Genomic DNA, 20,847 nt, shown 5'->3' with positions numbered 1-20,847 from the left:
GAAGGGGAGGAGAAAGAAAGAAGTCTAGAAGATATAGTGGAGCAAGTTCTTCATGAAAATTTTCCCAATCTCGCAAATGGAACCAGCGTTCATGTACTAGAGGCCGAACAGTCTCCACCCAAGATTAAAGATTCAAAAAAAACATCAAGACACCTGATAGTCAAATTGAGGAATCATAATTGTAGATATAATCTCTTGAAAGCTGCTAGGACAAAGAGGCTCTTTACTTAAAGAGGAAAGCCTATCAGAATAACGTCAGATCTGTCCACAGAGACCTGGCAAGCCAGAAAGGGCTGGCAAGATATATTCAGGGCACTAAATGAGAAGAACATGCAGCCAAGAATACTTTATCCAGCAAGACTGACATTCAAAATGGATGGAGAGATAAAGAGATTCCAAGACCGGCAAGGCTTAAAAGACTACGTAACAACCAAGCTGACACTGTAGGAAATATTAAGGAGGGTTCTATAAAAGAGGAAAAATCCTAAGAATAGCATTGAACAGAAATATAGAAATAATCTACAGAAAGAAAGACTTCAAAGGTAACACGATGTCAATAAAAACGTATCTATCAATAATCACTCTCAATGTGAATGGCCTAAATGCGCCCATAAAACGACACAGGGTTGCAGATTGGATCAAACGACAGGACCCATCCATATGTTGTCTATGAGAGACCCATTTTGAACCCAAAGATACACCCAGACTGAAAGTGAAGGGATGGAGAAGCATCTTTCATGCCAATGGGCCTCAAAAGAAGGCTGGGGTAGCGATTCTCATATCAGATAAATTAGATTTTAAACTAAAGACTGTAGTCAGAGATACAGAAGGACACTACATCATTCTGAAAGGGACTATCCACCAAGATGATCTAACAATTGTAAATATCTATGTACCCAATATGGGAACAGCCAATTACATAAGAAAACTGTTAATCAGGATAAAGAGTGATATTGATATGAATACACTAATAGTAGATCATCTCAGAAATAGATCATCGAAACAGAAAACAAGAGCATTGAGTGACACATTGGACCAGATGGACCTCATAGATATATACAGAACATTCCACCCTAAAAAAACAGAATACTCCTTCTTCTCAAGTGCACATGGAACCTTCTCAAGAATAGACCACATACTGGGTCACAAATCAGGACTCAACTGATACCAAAAGACTGAGATTATTCCCTGCATATTCTCAGATCACAATGCTTTGAAACTCGAGCTCAATCTCAAGGAATAGTTCAGAGGGAATTCACACACCTGGAAGCTAAAGACCACCTTGTTTAAGAATGCTTGGATCAACCAGGAGATCAAAGAAGAACTGAAACAATTCATGGAAACCAATGAGAATGAAGACACTTCGGTTCAAAACCTATGGGATACAGCAAAGGTGGTCCTAAGGGGCAAATACATAGCCATCCAAACCTCCCTTAAAAAAATAAAAAATTTCAGAACACAGCAGCTGTCTCTACATCTTAAAGAACTGGAGAATCAACAACAAATCAAACCAACTCCACACATAAGAAGGGAAATCATCAAGATTAGAGCTGAGATCAATGAGGTAGAAACCAGAGATACAGTAGAACATATCAATGAAACTGGAAGCTGGTTTTCCGAAAGAATCAATAAGATCGATAAACCATTGGCCACACTAATCCAAAAGAAAAGAGAGAAAACTCAAATTCATAAAAGTATGAATAAAAAGGGAGAGATCACAATGAACACCAAGGAAGTAGACACAATCATCAGAAGTTATTATCAACAGTTATATGCCAATAAGCTAAGCAACCTAGATGAAATGGATGCATTCCTGGAAAACTATAAACTCCGCAAATTGAACCAGGAAGAAACTGACAACCTGAATAGACCGATATCTAGTAACAAGATTGAAGCAGTGATCAAAAACCTCCCCAAAAACAAGAGCCCAGGACCTGATGGATTCCCTGGGGATTTCACCAAATATTCAAAGAAGAAATAACACCTATTCTCCTGAAACTGTTTCAATAAATTGAAGCAGAAGGAAAACTTCCAGACTCTTTCTATGAAGCCAGCATTACCCTGATCCCTAAACCAGGCAAAGACCCTACCGAAAAGGAGAGTTTTAGACCAATATCACTGATGAATATGGATGCTAAGATTCTCAACAAGATCCTAGCCAATAGGATCCAACCGCACATTAAAAAGAGTCCAGTACCTGATGGATTCCCTGGGGAATTCTATCAAATGTTTAAACAAGAAATAGTCCTACTCTACTGAACCTGTTTTAAAAAATAGAAACAGAAGGAAAACCTCCAAACTTGTTCTATGAGACCCCATTACCTTGGTCCCAAAACCAGACAAAGAACCATCTCAAAGGAGACTTACAGACTAATATTCCTGATGAACATGGATGCCAAAATACTCAACAAGATCCTAGCCAATAGGATCCAACAGTACATTAAAAAGATTATTCACTATGACCAAGTGGCATTTATTCCTAGGATGCAAGAGTGGTTCAACATTCACAAATCAATCATTATGACAGAAGAAATCAGTAAGAGAAGAGAGAAGAATCACATGGTTCTTTCAATTGATACAGAAAAAGCATTTGACAAAATACAGTATCCTTTCCTATTTAAAACTCTTCAGAGTGTAGGAAAAGAGGGAATATTTCTCAATATCATAAAAGCCATCAATGAAAAGCCCACAGTGAACATTATTCTCAAGTGGGGAAAAGCTGAGAGCCTTTCTGTTAAGATCAGGAGTATGAAAAGGAAGCCTACTCTCACCACTATTGTTCAGCACAGTACTAGGATGTCTAGTAAGAGCTATTCATATTGGTAAAGAAGTCAAACTCTCTCTCTTCATAGATGACATGATACTTTATGTGGAAAACCCAAAGACTCTGTCCCCCGCTTACTAGATATCATACAGCAATTCAGTAATGTGGCAGGATACAAAACCAATGCACAGAAAACAGTTGCTCTTCTGTACACTAACAATGTAACTGTACAAAGAGAAATTAGAGAATGAATTGCATTTATAATAGCACCAAAACTCAGGAGATACCTACGAATAAACCTAATCAAAGAGGTAAACAATCTATTGTTTACTCTAGAAACTTCAGAAAAACTATGAAAGAAATTGAAGAAGACACAAGATGGACTAGGGGACTCTGTTTCAACCATTGCCTGATTTCAAGCTGTATTACAAAACTGTAATCACTGTAACAGCACGGGATTGGCACAAAAACAGACATACAGATCAATGGAACAGAATACAGAGACCAGATATGGACCCTCAACTCTACGGTCAAATAACCTTCAACAAAGCCGGAAAAAATATCCAATGGAAAAAACACCGTCTCTTTAACAAATGTGCTGGGAAAACTTGACAGCTATGTACAAAAGAATGAAACTTGACCACTCTCTTATACCATACAGAGATAAATTAAATGGATTAAAAACCTCCATGTGTACCAGGAATCCATCAAAATCCTAGAGTAGAACAGAGCAGTAACCTTTCTGACACTGGGCACAGCAACTTCTTTCAAGACACGTCTCCAATGGCAAGGGAAACAAAACCAGAGATGAACTTCTGGGACTTCATCAAGATAAAAAGCTTTTGCACAGCAAAGGAAATAGTCAACAAAACAAACAGGCAACATATGGAATAGGAGAAGATCTTTGCACATGACCCTACAGATAACAGGCTAGTATTCAAGATGTATAAAGAACATCTCAAACTCAACACCCCAAAAAACAAATAATCCAGTCAATAAATGGGTAGAAGACATGAACAGCCCCTTCTCCAGAGAAGACATACGAATGGCTGACAGACACATGAAAAAATGTTCGACATCATTAGCCATCAGGGAAATTAAAATCAAAACCACATTGAGATACTACTTTACACCAGTTAGAATGTCAAAAACTAACAAGGCAGGAAACAACAAATGTTCGAGAGGATGTGGAGAAAGGGGAACCCTCTTACACTGTTGGTGGGATTGCAAGCTGGTACAGCCACTCTGGAAAACACTATGGAGTTTCCTCAAAAAGCTAAAAATAGAGCTACCCTAAATACCCAGCAATGGCACTACTGGGTATTTACCCCAAAGATACAGGCATTGTGAAAAGAAGGGGCACATGCACTCCAATGTTCATAGCAGCAATGTCCACAATAGCCTAACTATGGAAGGAGCTGAGATGCCCTTCAACAGTGAATGGCTAAAGATGTGGTACACAATGGAATATTACTTAGCCATCAGAAAGGATGAATACACATCATGTGCACTGACAGGGATGGAACTGGAAGGGATTATGCTAAGTGAAATAAGTCAAGTAGAGAAAAACAGTGAAAAAAAGAGTGAAATATGGTCTCACTTATATGTGGAAGATAAAGAATAGCATGGAGGACATTAGGAGAAGGAAAGGACAAAGAAGGTGGAGAATCAGAGGGGGAGATAAAACCATGAGAGACTATGGACTCTGAGAAACAATATGAGGGTTTCAGAGGGGAGGGGGGCTGTCGGTGCCTGAGCGGCTTTTAGCGCATGCGCGGTGATGCTTCTGGGCTCCGCCGTGCCCGCTCGTTGCCTCAGCCACCGCTGCCTCAAGCCATCGCCGCCGCCGCGGCCGGGTGGCGACGGTGCAGAGCTGCTCCGGCTGGGCCCGCGGGGGGGGGGGGGCCGGGCGCCGCTCGACTTTTTCGGTGCCCGAAAGTAAACACGCCATTAAGATGGCGGCTGGATGCGAGCCAATAGGCGGAACTTAGGATTTTGTATCTATGTGGCTGTGAGTGATTGGTTGTGCAACCTTGGTATATATAGACATGCACGGGCGGGGGAGAGAGAGATCCCAACAGCTACGCAGAAATAAAGCTTGCTTCGCTGAGGTCTCCTGGTCGTTCTTGCTGGCGAGAGCGACAAGTGGTGCCGAAACCCGGGAAACCCGAAACCTACACCGAGGAGTTCTCAGTGAACGCAACGATCCAGTAAGTGTGCACAAAATTTCAGATAAGAAAGTTCCTAAGTATAGGATGAGAAGTGAGAAAGTTCCTAAGTATAGGACGAGAAGTAAAAGGCTTCCTAGGCATAGGACAAGAAATAATGGGATCAAAGTTTACTAAGATGGGAGGATTACTGACAGAGGTGCTTAAGGCTAACTGCACTCCGCTAGACTCTAACTATAAAACGATTAAAAATCTTATCGAGGAGCAGGTCAGAGAAGCCTCTAAGGCAGGCTCTAGCAGAGGGGGAGAAAATTCAGAGGAGAGCTCCTCTGAAGATGAGCTTGGGGAAGCCATGACACACTTAAAATTAAAAGAGGAGGGCGCCTGGGTGGCTCAGTGGGTTAAGCCGCTGCCTTCGGCTCAGGTCATGATCTCAGGGTCCTGGGATCGAGTCCCGCATCGGGCTCTCTGCTCAGCAGGGAGCCTGCTTCCTCCTCTCTCTATCTCTGCCTACTTGCAATCTCTGTCAAATAAATAAATAAAATCTTAAAAAAAAATAAAAAATAAAAGAGGAAGTCCCTAACGAACCTTTAAAGGGAAAGACATACAAAGAAGCCGGGAAAAAATATGACTCCCTAGCGCCCTCTGTCAGAAGGTCAAGAATTCCTACCCCTGAATGTAGGCCTATAGCGCCACCTGCAGAATGGCCGCCACCATATAACACTTCATGCTCCCGAGGGGCATGCGGTTGTCCAGAATGTAGAAATGCAGGATGGAGGGACATTACGGACTTTACTAAACCCTCCCCTCTTGCATACCCAGTGTTAGAAGATCAAAATCAACAGAGGTTTCATCAACCACTAGACTTCAAACTTATTAAACAGTTTAAGGAAGCAGTCACTACTTATGGGCCACAGGCTGCTTATACACTTTCACTTTTGGAAGCAGTCGGTAGCATGAACCTTACCCCAGACGATTGGACTAACATGGCAAAAGCAACTCTGTCTGGTGGACAATGCTTGATATGGAAAACTGCTTGGCAAGAGTGTAGCTCAGAAACTGCCCAGCGTAACGCCGCGTCAGGGAATCCCCACTGGAATATTGACATGCTCATGGGAGGAGGTCAATTTGTGGGACAAAACAATCAGATTGGGTACACCCCAGGGGTGTATGTACAGATAGCAGCTGCAGCCACTAGGGCTTGGAAGACCATACAGGGTTCTGGCGATTTGCAGGGACAACTTTCCAAGGTGTTGCAGGGGCCTAATGAACCCTATGCTGACTTTGTAGATCATCTGCTCCAAGTAGCAAGGTGCATATTTGGGGATGTGGACCAAACAATGCCCCTTGTTAAACAATTAGCCTATGAACAAGCAAATAAATGGTGTAAAGAGGCTATCCGCCCTTGGAAGTCTAAGGACCTGATTACATATATCAAAGTGTGTCAAGACATCACTGATACAGTTGTTCAGGACCAAGTTGTGGCAGCAGCAGTAGCCCAAGGGATAAGAAGTTTCAATGGAGGAACCAGGAGTTCTTCCAAGTCTTGTTTCCTTTGTGGAAGGGACGGTCATCTTAAGAGGGATTGTCCAAAGGGTAAAGGACCTCCTAGACCAGTCAAGCCCAGACCTGGGTTGTGCCCTCGTTGCCGTAAAGGGAATCATTGGGCTAATGAATGTAGGTCCCAGAAAGATATTCAAGGAAATCTCCTGCCGCCGAATAACTGGATTCAATCCAATTACTCAAAAAACGGGAAGCAGGGCCCCGCGCCCCGGGGCCCAACACAAATTTATGGGGCACTAATGCAAATGCCCAGGACATGGTATCCTCCCTCGGAGAAAGGCGCACAACCTCTGGATCAGCAAGGCTCGATATCAGAGCAGCCGCCCGAATGGTCCTAACTCCGGAGATGGGCATTCAAGCATTGGCCTCTGATCTAAGAGGGGGCCCCCCTCTTGGTACTGTAGGTTTATTACTTGGCCGAAGCTCCACTTATCTCAAAGGTCTGATAGTTCACCCTGGGGTAAGAGATTCAGATTATGAGGGAGAGATCAAGATACTGGTGTCTTTACCAAGGGGAGTTACTGCAATTAGCCCAGGAGATCAGATAGATAGCTCAACTTCTCATACTCCCTAGCCATCATGAAGCCTTTCCCAGTAAGGAAAAGAAAAAGGTATGAGAGGTTTGGGGTCTACGGGAGTTGACCTAACATGCCTGATCCTGGATATGACTGATAGGCCCATACTTACCCTCAAGGTGCAAGGAAGGAAATTTTTAGGGTTACTGGATACGGGCGTCGATAAGAGCATCATCAGCCAACAAGAGTGGCCTCCGAGATGGCCCCTAACATAAGCAAAACAAACACTCAGGGGTTTAGGAATCGCTCAAAGTCCTGATCAAAGCGCTGCTACCCTTGAGTGGGAGGATGACGAAGGCCATAGGGGAACTTTTCAGCCCTATGTCTGCAATATTCCTATTTCCCTCTGGGGACGAGACGTTTTGGAACAGATGAGCGTCCGCCTGACAACTGAAACTATATACAGCCCCCGATCAATAGCTATGATGCAAAAAATGGGATACATACCAGGAAAAGGGTTAGGGAAACAGGAGCAAGGTAAAATAGACACCATCCCTTTCACCTCAGAATATAAGGGGCAAGGCCTGGGTTTTCGGTAAGGGCCACTGAGGCAATGAAAATAATGTGGAAGACAGATACGCCCTGCTGGGTGCCTCAGTGGCCCCTTACTAACGAAAAACTATCAGCTGCTAAAGCCCTGGTACAGGAACAGTTAGAGGCGGGCCATATGAAACCTTCTACCTCACCTTGGAATACACCTATCTTTGTTATTAAAAAGAAATCTGGTAAATGGAGACTTTTACATGATCTTAGAGAAATTAATAGGCAAATGCAAAACATGGGACCAATACAGCTGGGGTTACCCATGATAACCGCCTTACCGAGAAACTGGCCATCAATAGTGGTTGACATAAAAGATTGCTTTTTCTCTATCCCTCTGCATCCTGAGGATACAATTAAATTTGCCTTTACCCTACCTTCTATTATTCATGCAGAGCCTAACCAAAGATATGAGTGGACTGTCCTCCCTCAGGGCATGGCCCCACTATGTGTCAATTATATGTTTCTAAAGCCATACAGCCTATTAGAGAGACTTACCCTGATTTAATGTGTTACCATTACATGGATGACATATTGTTGTGTGGATCTGACTCTACTACAGTTTCGGAAGCCTTAGTAATGTTACAAAAGGAGCTAAATTCATGGGGGTTAATTATAGCCCCTGAAAAGATACAGGCTTCCAACATCAAAGACTATTTAGGCATGAAACTATACAATACCATGGTAAAACCTTCAAAAGCCTCCATTAGAACTGACAAATTACAAACACTCAATGATTTCCAAAAGTTACTGGGAAACATAAATTGGATCTGACCCTACCTGAAAATAACTACAGGAGAATTACAACCATTGTTTGATATTCTGAAGGGTGATGCCCGTCTAGACTCTCCTAGGAGCCTTACTCGGAGGCGAAACAGGCTTTGAAAATTGTGGAGGACAGGCTTGCCTTGACTTCAGCAGATAGATGTGATCCTAACCAGATAGTCCAAGCCATAGTGATTCCATCCCCTTCTTCACCTACTGGAGTGCTATGGCAAGGTGGGCCCTTACAATGGCTGTACCTCCCAAACACTCTTCCTTGGATAATCACAACATATCCAGTTGCAGTAGCCATGCTAGCTAACAAATTGATCACTGTTTGTATTTCTACTTTTGGAATCATACCTGACAATTACATCGTGCCGTATACTAAGGAACAGATTCACCTGCTATGTGCTAGCCTAGATGATTGGGCGATACTGACCACCTCTTACTCAATAGAATTTGATAATCATTATCCTTCACACCCACTTATAGAATTCACAAAGGGTATTGAATTCATACTACCAAAAATTAGTAGATTGACACCACTAAAAGAAGCCTCTACTGTCTTTACAGATGGAAGTAAAGAGGGCACAGGAGCTTATATCATAAATGGAATCGTGAACCCAGTCATAGTTCCTGCCAGGTTGGCTCAACAAGTAGAGCTACTAGTAGTGCTCCTAGTGCTCCAAAGATTTTCAGACACTCCCCTAAATATTATTTCTGATAGTCAATACGTGGTAAATGCAACAAAAAATATTGAAACAGCCATCCTCTCCTTAAGTGATTCACCTATTCCATGGATCTTAAGGCAACTACAAGAGGTTGTGCAACTGCGCACTGCACCATTTTTTATAGATCACATCAGAGCCCATATGAGCCTACCAGGACCATTATCCGAGGGCAATGCTCTAGCAGACCACAATAGTCGTTTCCAACTTATTTGCCCTACCTTAGAACAGGCGAAGCTGTTCCATAGCAAATGGCATGTGAATTCTAATACCTTAAGATATAGATTCCATATCACCAAAGAACAGGCAAGAGATATAGTAAGGACCTGTGGGAATTGTGCCACATTACTCCCTCAGCCTTCCTTAGGGGTAAATCCCAAAGGCCTTCAAGCTAATCACCTATGGCAAATGGATGTCACACATGTACCTGAATTCAGGCAACAAAAGTACGTACATATATCAGTGGACACTTATTCGGGTATCATAATGGCTACTCCCCTCACGGGGGAGAATTCAAAACAAGTCATGACACACTGCCTACGATGCTTCGCAGATTGGGGTATCCCAAAACAAATAAAGACAGATAATGGACCTGCATATACATCAAAATCTATCCATCAATTCCTAAGTCAATTTGGTATAGTCCATACTACAGGTATACCTTACAATCCACAAGGTCAAGGAATAATTGAACGCGCTAATGGCACCTTCAAACGATGCTTACAAAAAATAAGAAAAGGGGGAATAGGGGATGACTACAAGTCACCCCGTGATCTTACATCTCTCACCCTTTACATTTTAAATTTTTTGTCCTTGGACCATAATGGTACATCTGCAGCAGACAGCCATGCGGTGGTTACCGAACGCACTCTAGCCCAGGCAAAGTGGAAGGATATACTCACGGGCCAATGGAGAGGCCCTGACCGGGTCCCAAGATGGCACCGAGGTTCTGTTTGTCTTTTTCCACAGGATGCCCAAGTGCCTATCTGGGTCCGGGAGCGACTGATTAGAAGAATCGATCAACATGGCCCGCCCCATCCTGATAGCGATCCTGGCGACACCAGCATCCCTTCAACAGATGCACCAATGGGCAATAGTGAACCAGTGGCCGTTCCCCATGCCACTGACGAATGAGTCCGCCATCCTCCCTCCTGTATACCTACTTTCATTCCCATTCCCGTTTCTGTAAATCCTAACAATTTGCCTGTATTGCTCTCAAGACATAAAAGAGACTTTGGGATCACTGCAGCCATTATTGCGGCTGTAGCAGCCTCCACAGCTGCAGCAACTGCAGCGGCTATAGCTCTCACCACATCTGTAACAAGTGGACATTCTCCAGAAACTACTGACGACCGGATGCACCAATCACTTTCTGGACTTTGCGTAACCTCCGTGTCCTATAATGACCTTTCTATTGCTGCTAATCTGTCGAAAGAGTTAAGCAGATAAGATTGACATAGCTCCATTACGGGATTGGGTATCTGTTGTAAATCCTTGTGTTCCGCCGTTTTGCATCATTACGTAAACAACAATGTAGGCAACAGTTGGCACTAGTACAAGCTTGCATGGCACTGGAAGCTGGTACATTTCCCCAAATCTGACTGGCAGCGCTAGATCGGTAGTCAATGATGGGTAAGATTGGCTGCATGCACATAGCAACCTAAGCCAGGAGTTCGCCAACCAGAGGGGATTATCCGATGATGGGTAAGCATGTTCATGGCAGCTGACAACCTAAGACAGGCACAATCTCCTGCCTTGCATGCCCAATATAAAAGAAAAGGGGGAGATGTCGGTGCCCGAGCGGCTTGTAGCACATGTGCGGTGATGCTTCTGGGCTCCGCCGTGCCCGCTCGTTGCCTCGGCCGCCGCTGCCTCAAGCTGTCATCGCTGCCGGGTGGCAACTGTGCGGAACTGCTCCGGCTGGGCCCGCGGGGGTGCCCTGGGCGCTGCAGGACTTTTTCGGTGCCCGAAAGTAAACACACCATTAAGATGGCGGCTGGATGCAAGCCAGTAGGTGGAACTTAGGATTTTGTATCTATGTGGCTGCGAGTGATTGGTTGTGCAACCTTGGTATATATAGACATGCACGGGCGGGGGAGAGGGAGATCCCAACAGCTACGCAGAAATAAAGCTTGCTTCGCTGAGGTCTCCTGGTCGTTCTTGCTGGCGAGAGCGACAGGGGGCTGGGAGGATGGGGTAGCCCAGTGATGGGTATTAAGGAGGGCATGTACTGCAATGAGCACTTGGTGTTATATGCAAACAATGTTTCATGGAACACTACATCAAAAGCGAAGTACTGTATATAGTGACTAACACAACAATAAAAAAAAAAAGTAAAAAAATATCTTGAACAAAAGAATCATGCTGTAACTTGCTGCACATGTATATAATTACTTACATGTAAGTGGTTATCACTATAGCAGTGTTGGCAAATGAAGTTTAGAAACAACTTAAACGTTCATCAAAAGAGGACTGGACTATGACATATTCACAAAATTAAATACTCAATTTGTAAAAAAGAAAGAGGAGGCTCTTTACATTTTTGTATGGTATAATCCTCACAATTAAATTAGACAATAATTTGAAAGGAGAAGTTAACGGACTACTAGGTATGTATATATGAATATGCATTGTTTGCATATGTTTACATTATTTCTGAAAGGATGCAAAAGAAACTTAGGACTTGGTTGCCTCAGGGGAGAAGAACCAAGTACTTGGCTGGAGAACAAACACAGGAAGAATAATTTTCACTGTGAACTTTCTGTACTATTTGCATTTTTAGAGAATGAATGGCTTAAAATACAAATTTAAAATGATCCTTAGTATTACTTACTTGTCATTGTTATTTACAAACACTATAAATTAATAACATGGATGGCATTCAAAATATGACTTATGTGTACTATGAGAAAAAGGGAAGGAAATTTAAATACCATTATTAATGATGTACTTCTCAATGTCCGTAAGTTCCTTTTTGAAACTAATGAAGTATTTGTATAGGGCCCACATGAAAGCTTGGTATGTCCTAAAGGGAGCTTCAGTCAACTTCTTAGGAAGAGAACCATTTCCAGGTAACATGCCTTCCGAGCTGTGCCCCATAACTTCATCGATGAACTCCTGGAGTCGAAACACAACCTGGCCATATGCTGCCATTTGTTCTAGCACTGATCGTAAACAGCTCTGTAATAGAAGCAAACCACAAACATTTGAAGCCTTCTAAAAACATTCATATACATACTCTTTCACTAATATTTATTTTGTGACTGTTTTAAATAGTATGCTTAGTATAAGAAAATAAAACAAATTGTTTCATACTCAAAGGAAATAATGTAAGCGTTAATTTCTACAGAATATAGAATTCTGGCTTATTCTGGCTTAAAAAACACATATAAAGTAAATAAATATACTACAATCAAAAAAATTTATAGTACAGAGCTTCCCAATACAGAACTGACAGAATTAAAAAAGAGAAAACACAAAATAAAACTAAATGTAACTATAACAAAAATATTTAGAATTCTCTTAACACTGTAAAGATGCACAATTTAACTCTGCCTTTTGGATCTTCAGTGTATTTCATAATTAATTTTAATATTGCAAAATGTTTTAAAGTTACAGAACAGTTTACATAAATCCCATTACTTAATATTATTTGCAATAAATACAAATAACTTACATGTGTCAAATGAGTTACTACAATACTGTTTCTCACAGTTACCTTCCCATCTGACAACTGAAATATAAAGAGCTTTTTTACCCCCGAAAGTAACCTGAAATGAAATAAAAAAGATGAATGTACTTTAAGTTTACAAAAATATTACAGTAATGCCTAAGAAATTCTTTTCTTATAAATTTTTATTTAAATTCTAGTTAGTTAACATATAGTGTAATATTGGTTTCAGGAGTAGAATTTAGTGATTCATTACTTACATCTAATACACAGCACTCATCATAACAACTGACTTCCTTATCAGTCCATCCCCCACCCATCTCCTTCAATAACCTTGTTTGTTCTCTATTGTTATGAGGCACTTATGGTTTCCCTCCCCACCTCTCCTCTTTTTTTCACCCTTCCCACACATTCATCTGTTGTTTCCCAAATTCCACATATGAATGAAACCACAAGATACTTGTCTTTCTCTGATTTTATTCACTTAACATAACACACTCTTAGCTCTATCCTTGTGATTGCAAACAATGCTTAAGAAATTTTAATGAAAGATTGAGAACTGGAGGTTGGACAGATCTTCCCATTTTCAAAAATGTCAGTACTCAGAGAGGAATGATGATGGAAGAGTAAGGGACCTCATTTCATCTGGTTCCCTGAATTAAGCTAGATAACTATCAAATCATTCTAAGCATCTAGTAATTCAACCTGAGATATAAGAAAATAATTGCTGGAATTCTGCAAATAGAAAAGTGAACACTTTTTGCAAGGTAGGGGTGTGGAGAAATGAAACTGATGGGATATACTGGAAGACAAATGGCAGGGTAGGGAGCCTCAGAAAGTCAGTTACTAGAAAGTGATATAGTAGCCCCCAAGCACAAAAAAGCAGAATCTTTAGAAATCTGCGTCAGTGACAGACATCCCTGCCTGAAAGGTGCTGCGATGAAAAGGGGCAGAATCCTAGCTAGGACACGATGGGCTCAATATTTCCGGGGTGACAGGAAGAATGGGGGTGCCTGAGCTGGTAGAGTTCCCAAGCACTGGAGCTGCGAAACCAGTTATGGTCAGCGAGTCCCGGGGGGGGGGGGGGTGTCTCAGCTCAGTTCACCATAAACTGCAAACCAATGCCTAATCTGGTGACAGCTCTCCGTTTGGGGGCCCTGCAAAGGACAATGACCCAGCAACCCTCTGCCTTTCCCCCAGAAGGATCAGTGTGGGCACACATAGCAGAAGCCTGCAGAATTTGGCACATAATGAAATTTTTCAGCTCTCGGGCTGCAGATGGGGGTGTGGCCATTTTTATTTTCATGCTCTAAAGAGGTGAATGGAATGCCATCTGGGAACAAAAGCCACACAGAGAACCAGCTTACACTGAGACCAGCCCCCTGGTAAGGGGGCAGTAAAATTCCACCCAGGCAAAGACACCTGACTATCAGCACAGCAGGACCCTCCCCCAGAGGAGCAGCTGGAAGAACAGGTGAAGAGCAAGTTTATGGATGAAACAGGAATGTAGAACTCCAGTGGTAGGGTAAAATAGTATATAGAATTTAAGGTTTTTTTTGTTTTTTTTTTTTTTAAGATTTTATTCATTTATTTGACAGACAGAGATCACAAGTAGGCAGAGAGAGAGAGAGGAGGAAGCAGGCTCCCCGCTGAGCAGAGAGCCCGATGCGGGGCTCGATCCCAGGACTCTGAGATCATGACCTGAGCTGAAGGCAGAGGCTTTAACTCACTGAGCCACCCAGGCGCCCCTAGAATTTAAGGTTTTTTTCTCATGATGCATTTATCTTTCAGTTTAATATTTTCCATTTTTTCCCTTTTCAACTAGTTTCTTATTTTACAAACTCTTTGTTTTTAAGCCTTACCTTTCATTTTTTTGCATTTGCTTTTTTGAGATATATTCTTCAGCTTTGGGTTCTGCTCACTGTATTCATTTCTATTTTTCATGTATATAAGTTCTCTCTGTAAGACAATTCTCTTTACAATTTTGGGATCTAGTGTCTTCTAACACACAGACCAAAATACATTCAGGACCAAGTGGATCACCCTCTCTGGTCCACCCTGAGATTATATTCTCTCTTCCTCTGCCCCTTCTCTTTCCTTCTTTTTCTTTTGGTTTTGGTTTCTGACCTCCTGGGAATTGTCTAGTGTGTATTTTACTGGGTTGTGGGATTTTTTATTTTGTTCATTCATTCATTCATTCATTCTTCTCTGGGCAAAATGACTAGAAGGAGGAATTAACAACAAAAGAAAGAACAAGAGGTAATAATACTCTCTACTACAGATCTAATGAAAAAGGCTGTAAGTAAGACAGCAGAGATGGAATTCAGGATAACAATTATGAAGTTACTAGCTAGGCTTGAAAATCGCATGAAAGAAACAAGAGAATCTTAGTGCAGAAATCAAATCTAATCAAGCCAAAATAAAAAATGCTCTAACTGTGATGCAGTCTAAATTGGATGCTCTAACAGCTAGGGTAAATGAAGCAGAAGAAAAAGTAACATAGAAGACAAGCTGACAGAAAGGAAGGAAGCCAAGGAAAAGAGAGGAAAAACAACTAATGGACCAAGAAATCAGCAATGCCATAAAATGAAATAATATTAGAATTACTGAAGTCCCCATATGTGGCATGTAAGGAATAGCATGGAGGACATTAAGAGAAGGTAGGGAAAAACGAAAGGGGGAATCAGAGGGGGAGATAAACCATGAGGCTATGGACTCTGGGAAACAATCCGAGGGTTTCAGAGGAAAGGGTGGTGGAGGGATGGGGTAGCCCGGTGATGGGTATTAAGGAAGGCACATGTTATAATGAGCACACAATGATTCATGGAACACTACATCAAAAATAAATGAAGTACTGTATAGTGATTAACAAACAAAAAAATAAATGTTTTACTTGATCTTATTAGTTTCTAAGACATTTATAAAGCATGTAAAGAGCTCTTATTATACTATGTAAGCAATTTGTACTCAATAAATGATATTTTAGGGGAAAAAAGCAAAGAACAACAAAAAAGAATTATTGGAGTCCATGAGGGAAAAGAAAGAAAAAGGAGGACATTAGGAGAATGAAAGGAAAAGTAAACTGGGGTAAATTGGAGGGGTAGACGAACCATGAGAGACTGTGGACTCTGAGAAACAAACTGAGGGATTTGGAGTCAGTGGCGGGGGGGATAAGTGAGCCTGGTGGTGGGTATTGAGGAGGAAACGTATTGCATAGAGCACTGGATGTGGTGCATAAACAATGAATCTTGAAACACTGAAAAAAATGAAATAAAATTAAAAAGAGGGATAGAAGGTATATTTGAAGAAATCATAGCTGAGAACTTCCCTACTTTGGGGAAGGAAACAGGCATTCAAGTCCAAGGGGTAGTGAGGGCCCCTCCCCAAATCAATAAAAACAGATTAACACCCCAACATGTAAAGGGAAGCTTGCAAATTTCAGAGATAAAGAGAAAATCCTGAAAGCAGCTCAAGACAAGGGATTTTTAACATACACTGGTAGGAACATTAGGCTGGCAACAGACCTATCTACAAAGACCTGGCAGGCCAAAAGGGACTGGCATGATGTATTCAGGGTGCTAAATGAGAAAAATATGCAGCCAAAAATACTTTATCCAGGAAGGCTGTCACTCAGAATGGAAAGAGATAAAGAGCTTCCAGGACAGAGAGAAACTGAAAGAACATGGAACCACTAAATCAGCTCCTGTAAGCAAAGAGAGAGCCCCAAAGTAAAAAGACCAGAAAGAAATGGAGATAATCTAAAGAAACAGGGACTTTACAGGTAATACAATGGCACTAAGTTTGTATCTTTCAGCAATTACTCTGAGTGTAAATGGGCTAAATGCTACAATCAAAAGACACAGGGTATCAGATTGGGTAAAAAAGCAAAAACCCATCGATATGCTTTCAACAAGAGACTCATTTTAGACTTAAAGATACCTTCAGATTGAAAATGAGGGGGTACAGAACCATTTATCATTCTAATGGGCATCAAAAGAAAGCTGGGGTAGCAATCCTCATATCAGACAAATTAGACTTTAAAGCAAAAGACTGTAGTATGGGATAAAGAGGTATACTACATCATACTTTTTTTTTTTTTTTAAAGATTTTATTTATTTATTTGTCAGAGAGAGAGTGAATGAGAGCGAGCACAGGCAGACAGAGTGGAAGGAAGAGTCAGAGGGAGAAGCAGGCTCCCTGCGGAGCAAGGAGCCCGATGTGGGACTCGATCCCAGGACGCTGGGATCATGACCTGAGCCGAAGGCAGCCGCTTAACCAACTGAGCCACCCAGGCGTCCCTACTACATCATACTTAAAGGGTCTTTTCAACCCTTTAAGATCTAACAATTATAAATATTTATGCTCCTAACTTGGAAGCAGCTAATAATATAAACGAACTAATAACAAAATTAAAGAAACACATTGATAATAATACAATAATGGAAGGGGACTTTAACACCCCACTCACAGTAATGGACAGATCATCTAAGCAGAGATCAACAATGAAACAAGGGCTTTGAAAGACATAATAGACCAGACTGACTTCACAGATGTATTTAGAGAATTCCATTCTAAGGTAACAGAAAATGCATTCTTCTCGAGTGCACACGAAACATTCTCCAGAATAGATCATATACAGGATCATAAATCAGGTGTCAACCAATACCAAAAGTTTGGGATTATTTCCTTAATATTTTCAGACCACAATTCCTTAACCTTAAACTCAATCACAAGCAGAAATTTGTGGAACGCATACAACTGGAGGTTAAAGAGCATCCTACTAAGGAATGAATGGGCCAACCAGGAAATTAAAGAACAATGTAAAAAATTAATAAAAATGTATGAAAATGAAAATAACAGTTCAAAACTTCTGGGATATAGCAAATGTGGTCCTAAGAGAACACTGCAATATAAACCTTTCTCACAAAATTAGAAAAATCTCAAATACACAAGCTAACCCTGAACCTAAAGAAGCTGGAAAAAGAACAGCAAATAAAGCCCCAAACAAGCAGGGGAAGAGAAATAATAAAGATTAGAGAAGAAATTAATGAAATAGAAACCAGAAGAACAGTAGAACAGATTAGAAAGAATCTGGTTCTTTGAAAGAATTAATAAGATTGATAAACCCCTAGCTCCTTATCAAAAAGAAAAGAAAAAGGACCCAAATTAATAAAATCATGAATGAGAGAGGAGAGATCATGACCAACATCAAGGATACAGAAACAATATTAGGAACATATTATGAGTAACTATATGCCAACAAATTAAGCAATCTGGAAGAAATGGATGCATTCCTGGAAGCTTATAAACTACCAAGACTGAAACAGAAGAAAAATCCAAACAGACCAATAACCAGCAAGGAAACTGAAGCAGTAATACAAAACGTCCAAAAAAAAAAAAAAAAAAACAAAAACAAAAACAAAAACAAGTGTCCAGGGCCAGATGGCTTCCCAGGGGAATTCTACCAAATATTTATAGAAGAAATTAATACCTATTCGTTTGAAGCTGTCTCAAAAAACAGAAATGGAAGGAAAACTCCTATTCTTGTTCTATGAGGCCGGCATTACTGTGATTCCATAACCAGGCAAAGACCCTATCAAAAAAGAGAATTACAGACCAATGTCCCTGATGAACATGGATGCCAACATACTCACCAAGATACTAGCTTAATTTGTTGGCATACACTTGCTGATAAAAATTTTCTAACAATTTTTTCTGTATCCTTGGTGTTGGTTGTGATCTCTCCCCTCTCACCCATGATTTCATTAATTTGGGTCCTTTCTCTTTTCTTTTGGATAAGTCTGGCCAGAGGCTTATCAATCTTATTAACACTCTCAACAAATACCAAAAGTACATTAAAAGGATTATTCCCCACAGCCAAGTGGAATTTATTCCTTGGCTGTAAGGGTGGTTCAACATTCAGGTATTAATCAATGTGATACATTAATAAAAGAAAGGACAAGAGCCATATGATTCAATTGATCAGAGAAAACATTGCATCAGAGAAAGCATTTGACAAAATACAGCATGCTTTCTTTTTTTTTTTCTTAAATTCAGAAATATTTTATTTTGAAAGAAATGAAATAAATGTCCCCCAAACCAATGCCACTAACAGCATGCTTTCTTGAATAAAACTCTCCACAGTGTAGGGATAGAAGGAACATACCTCAATATTTTAAATGCCATCTATGAAAAGCCTACAGAGAGTATCATTCTCAATGGGGAAAAACTGAGACCTTTTCCACTAAGGTCAGGAGCATGAGAGGGATGTCCACTCTCACCACTGTTGTTTAACATAGTACTGTAAATTCTAGCCTCAGCAGTCAGACAACAAAAAGTAATAAAAGGCATTCAAACTGGCAAAGAAGTCAAACTCTCTCTCCACAGATGACATGATACCTTATCTCCTCAGGATGTAAAAAACAGAACTACCCTACAACCCTGCAACTGCACTACTGGGTATTTACCCCAAAGTTACAGACGGAGTAAAAAGAAGGGGCACCTACACCCCAATGTTCTGGTAGCAATAGCCAAACTGTGGAAAGAGCCAAGATGTCTCCCGACAGTTGAATGGATAATGGATAAAGGAGATGTGGCTTGTATATACAATGGAATATTACTTGGCCATAAGAAAGGATGAACACATTATTCACATCAACATGAATGAACTGGAGGATATTATGCTAGTGAAATGAGTCAGAGAAAGACAATTATCATGTGGTTTCACTCATATGTGGAGTACAGGAAACATCATAGAGGATCATGGGGTAGGGGAGCGAAAACTGAATGGGAAGTCATCAGAGAGGGAGAACCATAAGAGACTCTTGACTGTAAGAAGCAAACTGAGGGTTGCTGGAAGGAAGGTGGGTGGGAGGATGGGGTGATTTAGTGATGGGCATTAATGAGGGCACGTGATATGATGATCACTGGGTGATACATGCAGCTGATGAACTGCTGAACAATACACCTGAAACTAAGTATGTACTATATGTTGGCTAACTGAATTAAAAAAATAAAGCTGCAGAAGTTGCAGAAGTATCGGGGGAAAAAAAAAAAAGAAAAAAAGAATGTCAATATTATCCTTTGTGGTTGAGAGCACCAGAATCTGGAAATCTTAGTAGTACTAGCACTACATGCTGCATTTCTCATTTTCATTTTATGTGAACACAATTTAAATTAAAAAAAATTTTTTTTCTCCACAATGTAAATTCATAGATTTCTGGTTTCCAGGTATAGGACACAGGCTCTCACTGATATACTCTGCCTAGCAAACTAGGAGTCTTCCGTTTACTCAGTCGGACTGAGTAATTAAAAATATAATAATGGTGTAACCTAATTAAATAGCATACTACATGATTTAAAACAGAAAAGAAGTAAATATCAAATTCTCACAATCTCTACAATTGACTTTGAAGTTTAGGTTTTCTCAGTCCCGCATTTTATGCTTTAGGTGCCCATTAGAAACAGTTTTGGATTAAACCCAATGGCCTATTTCTAGTATGTATGTGAATACTTTATGAATACTTTTCCTTAAAAAATGAATACTTTTCCTTAAAAAAACAAAATTCTGCCTCTTAGTAAGAAAGTCTTCTATATTAGTAATTAGCTTAACAGGTCTTACCATAAGGTTTCTCGAATAATCTGTGTCTCAGTAACAAAAACTCTGTCATCTGGAACATATAACAGGTCACTGCTATACAAGTGTTGGTCCCTATTAGCAAAGATCAAATGTCAATAAAATGGTTTCTCATGAAGTAAAATGCATTAAGGAATACATGCATTTAGTGGTAATTTAACCAGTAATCAATAAGCAAATAAACATAATAATATGTTTTAAATGCCCTTGCACACTCATTTCTACATGTCAACCGTAATATTCTCAGAGAAGTACTTTCAGAACAATTCCAATTTTTTAAAAAAGATAATATTTATTTATTTCAGAGAGAGAGAAATAGGTAGAGAAAGCATAAGCTGGGGGTGGGGGTGGTGAGATGGGGAGAGAGGGAGAAGAAGGCTTTCTGCTGAGCAGGGAGCTTGATGTGGGGCTCAATCCCAGCATGCTGGAACCATGACT

At 40.7% G+C, this 20,847-nt stretch overlaps 1 protein-coding gene across 2 annotated transcripts in view; it reads right to left on the bottom strand.

Moving 5' to 3' along the window:
- TUBGCP5 (tubulin gamma complex component 5) overlaps positions 1-20,847 on the bottom strand; it is a 107,578-nt gene that overhangs the window by 39,910 nt on the left and 46,821 nt on the right. For both annotated transcript variants that reach the window (XM_082735991.1, XM_082735992.1), the window contains 3 exons: positions 20,395-20,484; positions 12,780-12,873; positions 12,037-12,283 (listed from right to left, as the gene is read on the bottom strand). In XM_082735991.1, coding sequence (XP_082592117.1) covers positions 12,037-12,283; positions 12,780-12,873; positions 20,395-20,484 — 431 coding nt within the window. The remainder of the gene's footprint in view (positions 1-12,036; positions 12,284-12,779; positions 12,874-20,394; positions 20,485-20,847) is intronic.

Source organism: Mustela nivalis, assembly GCF_964662115.1.
Source record: "Mustela nivalis genome assembly, chromosome: 6".
Taxonomy (NCBI): Eukaryota; Metazoa; Chordata; class Mammalia; order Carnivora; family Mustelidae; genus Mustela; species Mustela nivalis.
Note: the sequence above shows the minus strand (reverse complement) of the source record. Positions and strands in the feature narration are given on the sequence as shown.